General features: G+C 40.8%; 2 protein-coding genes across 2 annotated transcripts in view; one reads left to right on the top strand and one right to left on the bottom strand.

Annotated features, from left to right (window-relative positions):
- Positions 1 to 846: 846 nt before the first annotated feature.
- Positions 847 to 2924, bottom strand: SARC_10015 (hypothetical protein; the record flags this gene model as incomplete). The annotated part of the gene is made up of 5 exons (XM_014295953.1): positions 2028 to 2924; positions 1656 to 1801; positions 1404 to 1472; positions 1129 to 1248; positions 847 to 906 (listed from the first exon to the last, which is right to left on the bottom strand). Exons 1-5 carry the CDS (start codon positions 2530 to 2532, stop codon positions 847 to 849), a joined length of 900 nt encoding a protein of 299 aa, XP_014151428.1. The 5' UTR covers positions 2533 to 2924.
- A 1887-nt stretch (positions 2925 to 4811) lies between these two features.
- Positions 4812 to 5761, top strand: part of SARC_10014 (cyclin domain-containing protein) — a gene marked incomplete at its 3' end in the record, with an annotated part of 4205 nt that continues 3255 nt past the window's right edge. Inside the window, exon 1 of the mRNA XM_014295952.1 lies at positions 4812 to 5066. Coding sequence (XP_014151427.1) covers positions 5035 to 5066 — 32 coding nt within the window. The 5' untranslated portion in view covers positions 4812 to 5034. The remainder of the gene's footprint in view (positions 5067 to 5761) is intronic.

The raw sequence follows: 5761 nt of genomic DNA, 5'->3' as shown, positions 1-5761 counted from the left end.
AAAGACAGCAAAATATCCAAACTACTGGACTTATTGGGAAATCTGAGACCAGCATCATGATCAGCGTGGTTGAATCAGTAACAGACAATACATAATATGCCGACTTGAACTGCCTATAATATTGCTGTGAATGATAAAAATATCATATACATATATGCCTGTAAAAAACGAGATAAATCGTGTATGTACAACATACACCCCGATACAGGAACTTGTTCAAAGAAAAAATGAAATAGATATAAATAGCAATGAACTGTTTTTTATATTAAAAGTTGCTTTATTTTTAACTTGTTATGGACATTGTGTTGTTATTGTATGGTTTATGTACGCGGGGCACGTGCACTCAGAGTAGATCGGCGAATCTTCTTTTTCGGTATAGCCTTTGATCATTCTCGCCCTGATGCTCACTTGCAAGTCGCAAAGCCTGGAGCCCATAATATCCACAGAGCTATCAGTGTTGCGAAAACAAAGTCAGCCCCTTCCATTGATCTTGATAATAGACTGACTACGTACCATTCAATATCTCACGTGTACTGAACTATACATATAACATAGTAATTTATAGCGGTAAACTATATATGAATAAGAACAAACTTCATTTTCGCTTTATTGCACACAAATTTGATATTTACTTCATTTATATTGTTATCACCTACGCATCTCTATCTCTCTGATAAGCCCTCATAGATATAATGAGTATTGACCATCGCATGCGACCGACGGTACTTTCTGGGTTCTCGCTACTGTTCCATCGCCATCGTACAGGAATATTTTATGAAGCTCCTGCTCGTATAGCACAAATTGTCTGATTGAGAACTTGATCAACCGTCTGCAATCCTGCTGTATTTAACTGGCTTTTGCCAAATCTGTGGTGACGACCTCGTCGGTCACAGGCACGGGCTCCACCTGTGGTGTAGAAGGATCAACAAATGAAGATGTGAGAAAACCTTTGTATTCTTACGTAGGTTGGGATCAGTGATGTGCGATGTGTGGTATATGCGAAATCATACTGTACATAAGGGCATGCATACTATTACAGACAAAACTGATGGGATCGCCATTTAAACCCTAAACCCCTAAAACACATGCACACGTACACATGCTCACACTTCTCATTATTAGACATACATGTGGAGCTTCGGTTTTTCTCTCTTTCTCCTTAGGCTTGAAAGAAGAACCGATTTTTTCCAACAGGTTTGGTTTGTGTGCCTTGCCTGATCCATTTGAAGATTGATCGTGTGACGTTTTCTGCAGTGAAAGTGCATGGAGATGTGTGAGTACTTTGTAGTATCATATCATCAAGTGGATCGCATGTTATTTCCGAAGAAATACACAATGCACAGAAAATAGAAAAGCATTCCATGCAAAGAATTGAATTGAATTATTCATAGTGATAACATTACCTTAGGCTCTTGTTGAGTCTCAGTCGGAGTTGGAAGTGTTTCTTCTGGTTTTTTCCCTTCACCTTCCTTCTACAGTACATATAATGAATAAATCAAACGTGCATGCATGTGAATACGAGGCTTTCAACCCAAAGCTACTAAACTATCTGATCATTCAGTACTTCGGAATAATAGAAATCCCAAATCGCACTGCAAATAATTGTCCCTGCCAGCACAACCTGCATTAGATCTAGGAGTACCACACTCGCTAACCTGCTTTGCAGCTGTTGGGTGCTTTTTGGGGAATACTTTATCTTTGATACCAGTCAGCCATGATTTTTTATTGAAGCTTTCATGCGCACTGTCAGACTGGCCACTCTCAGCACCTTTAGCTGCATCTCCCTGTGCAGCCTCAAGCTCTGCAAATCATTTTATGAGCATTCGTATGACCTGATGAATGCGCTGATATGATTAAAATATCAACGCATTTCCGGAAGTATCTCAATCTTCTTGGCGTATGGCATGATATTTTTATTCACCCAGCTTGTGCACCTTTCGATCGATACGCCTTATGTGTGAACATATATACAATACGCCACCAGTGTATTAAATAAATAGTGTATATATAACCACAATAATAACTACCTTGAGATGACTCGGGGATGGTAGGCTGCTGCTGTTTACCAGTTCTCAATCGATGCAGATCCTCCTTGATGGCTTCCTTCACTATGCCAGTATCTTGTTCCGTCGGCATCTTCAGCTTACCCTCAGGGTCGAACACTACGTCAGCCACCGCCGCCTCAGTCGTAGGTATAGCACCGCTTACCAGTCTAAGTCCAGGCGCAGAAGCCCGCCTTTCGGCTTCATCAGTGTCTTCAGGCTGAGAACTGGAACTCCCATAGTCCACCTCTGGCTCTGGGGGCAAATTCGTGGTAGTTTCTTTATTGCCCATTATGCCGGTTTCGGTAGCGCCCATTTGTTCTCCGGGATCAATCGGTGGCACAGTAGAAGCAACGCCACCAGACGTGTCAGCAGCAGTGCTCGTATTTGTGCTCGGGTCAACTTCCACCTGTCCGGCGACAGGTTGCTGTACCGCGGGAGAATCACCTAAGTCAGGGTTGTGTGAGGTCTCAACATTGGTATCTGTCATGGTACCCGGATTCTCAGAGGGAAGTTTAATGCTGCGTATAGATATTTAATATATTCTGGAACGAACTTGCACGTGTGAGTGCGAGAGTGAGGCATGCCAAGGTTGCGCAGTTAGTATACAAGCGAATTTTGATGAGATTCTATGAGGAAAGCCGGTTTCGTTCACTACTTTACTTCATTCATTCAGACGGTGCTCGCATATCCACATCACAAGAGCGTCATGTGGGAGTGACGATACGCACTTGACAGTAGTGTCCCGCGAAACGAACCCCCACGAAAAACAGCTGAGCAGTTCTACTGTTAATAGTGTTGTGTGATCCAGACAGCTCTGACAATGCGCGATCAGATCAAATCCCAAAATATTTACAAATTCCAATTTTTCGACGGATAATGATAACGATAACGATATTGATCATTGACATCGCATGTCGGCCTAAGTGTAAGTAGACGGACGAATATACTTCGATGTTATTCGCGATTGTGCATGCTTATTTGGAGCTGTAGTAGAGCCTCCCATTTGATTTGCATACCGACGACATAATGTTCCTTGTGTAGTGAAGATGCGATTGATTCTACTAGGGTCTCCCAGGGTTTAAAACGCTACTCATATCATAGCCTCCTAAATAATCAACTATACTACATGGCTCTTCTGAAAGAATGAGGGACTTTTAACTATACTTGCAGCCTATGAGATGGAACGCACTCACCAGTGTGTATACATTGGGTACATATAACAATGTTTGCCTCAAATCAGCCATTGTTCGTTGTAACCTCTTTTTAGCGATTCTGGTCGTCATTCAATTTTAGACGAGTCGACGTGTGAGTGTGTGCAAATGCACGTGTAGACAACATACCACTGGCCGCATCGCAGGCCTGCTTACACAGTACACCTGCTTGATTGAATACTATTTGCATCTTCAATGCTGCAGCGTTGTAGCGCGTTAGTGGCGTATCGAGGTACTTCAAATAAATAACCGGACATCAGTCATACTGTGAATATATGCAAAAACCATACCGCGATGTCTTGCATGTGTGCGATTTGCGTTCTACATGTATTTATTAGTTACACCTGACGTATACACGTAGTACAGATAGAGACAATGTTCATTTGTTGTATCTAGTGCGCATTTGTATATCAAAAGATGAATGTCAGTGCATATCGCGGTTGTCCTCGAATCAGACGCACGTGTCACTTCATCTCAACCACATGTACATTTATTGTGAGGGTTTCTTACTCTGCGCTTTCTTCCAACATATATTGAGACTTTTTTTGTTAACAAAGTGTAATTCGCCTCAGCGCCGTGTTCACTAACACTTTTTAAAACGTCAACGGCCGTGGAGAAGTGCGTGTACGATTGTGCGTTTGTTCGTTAAATTGTGCAAGACAGGGACCAGAGATTTATCCACATAATCTACATAAGCGAAGGCAGCTACGAATCTTCAGTCTATACGCAAGAAATACTTGCGTTCATCTTTGCTAATGTAGCGTAAGTGCGCTCCATATGTGCACCAATTGAACCTAGATTGCAACCTTCGCCATCACTTGACGTGAAAGTGTGTGAAAGTTCTACGAAGCCTTGCTGCACAACAGAACAGCGAATCACTATCCTTTTAATATAGTTGGGTCAATTTCATGCAAGGCAAGCCGTTCTGCTGGCTAGCACTGGGTAAATAAATAAAGGTTGTACTACTACATGTACCATTGTTTACATATGCAGCCCATATGTATAGTTTGAAGATAAAAAAGATCGGTTTATTTTACACCAAATTTATGTATGAATTAAACTTTATTATCTTAGCTATCTGCTGTGCATATGCAAATCGAGGCTACATAGTACATACAGTCTGAAACTCTAAATACGTCTGTCAGAAATACACCATTTATTTACATATGAACATGTATACCTGCTGTTAATACCAATTCCCCTGTAATAAAGACTGCATAAATATATATATAAATTTCTTATCTTTTTTAATATCTGCTGTGCACATGAAGAGAGGCTAAATACATACAGTTCAAATACAGTCGGACACCGTTGAATATTGATTTATTGCATATCGAGACTGTGTCAGTGTATTGTTAATTTAATAATTTGGTGTAAAATAAAGTGATATTGACCACAAAGCGACCAAACAGATAACATATTGTGATGAACAAATCGATGTTAGACTTGTCCGTCAGCCCAATGCCCATAGTCTGGCCTATAGCCTTCTGAAAAATAAAAAACAGTCAGCCTTTGCCAGCAAATATTTTTTTATTAGTTCTAGTAGAGAGGGACATATAAACAGCACACATATCAGTGTATAATTCACTTTCGTGTGCGCTCCTGTACAGTTTGCACTTGTTGCACAGTACATGCATATGCGCACTACACCGCTACAGGCGTGGACACGATAGCACTGACGATAGGGCTTATTCTACATAGCACTCGTCAACCCCTTCTCGTGTGGTCCGCGATGTCGAGCTGATGTGTCACTGGTGTGTCCATAAATACAAACGACAATGACGGCAAACTTCTACACCTCCTCTCACAGGTATGCCTAAGGAGACCCTCTGCGATTCGACTGCGTAGGTGGATTTCCGTTTCGATTCGCGGCGATAGAACAATGCACTGTGCTTTCGTAGTAGTTGGTTGAATTGCGCGGCATGGGTGGTGTTTGCTTGCACAATGCCATACGGATCGCCGACATATTTAAAGACGTAACTACAGACCTTGTTGGACACGGAATGTGTCTCTATGTCTTATATTTAGTATTGCATGTGTACGCGTGTGGTGATACGCATGCGATCAGGCTGAGCTTGCAAGCTTTGCGCACTGCGTTTCAATACCTTGGGATAAGTCAGACAGACACGAAGTTGTTTATTTATGTATGAATACGTGCATGTATACGATAGAGTTCATATTTTAATAGACACATGTCGATATTCTCACGTCTACGAGCTCATGACAATAGGCACAATCTAGCAGAAAACGTGGTACTATTAACACTTCAGTGAGTGTACAACCGTGTTTGTATACGAATTTGTTGACTGTTTCTTGCATGGTTGCGCATAAGGCCTTTTTATACACACTTTTCTACATAAACATATATAAATATGTAGTACATATACGTGTCTCTATTTATAAACATATATAAATTTGAAAGTATATATATATTTAATTGTACATATATATATTTAAATGTATATATATTTAAATGTATATATGTATATAAGTATATTTGTATAT

The sequence above is a fragment of the Sphaeroforma arctica genome (genome assembly GCF_001186125.1).
Source record: "Sphaeroforma arctica JP610 unplaced genomic scaffold supercont1.1110, whole genome shotgun sequence".
Lineage (NCBI taxonomy): Eukaryota > Ichthyosporea > Ichthyophonida > Sphaeroforma > Sphaeroforma arctica.
The sequence above is the reverse complement of the archived record's forward strand: the minus strand, read 5'-3'. Positions and strand labels throughout refer to the sequence as shown.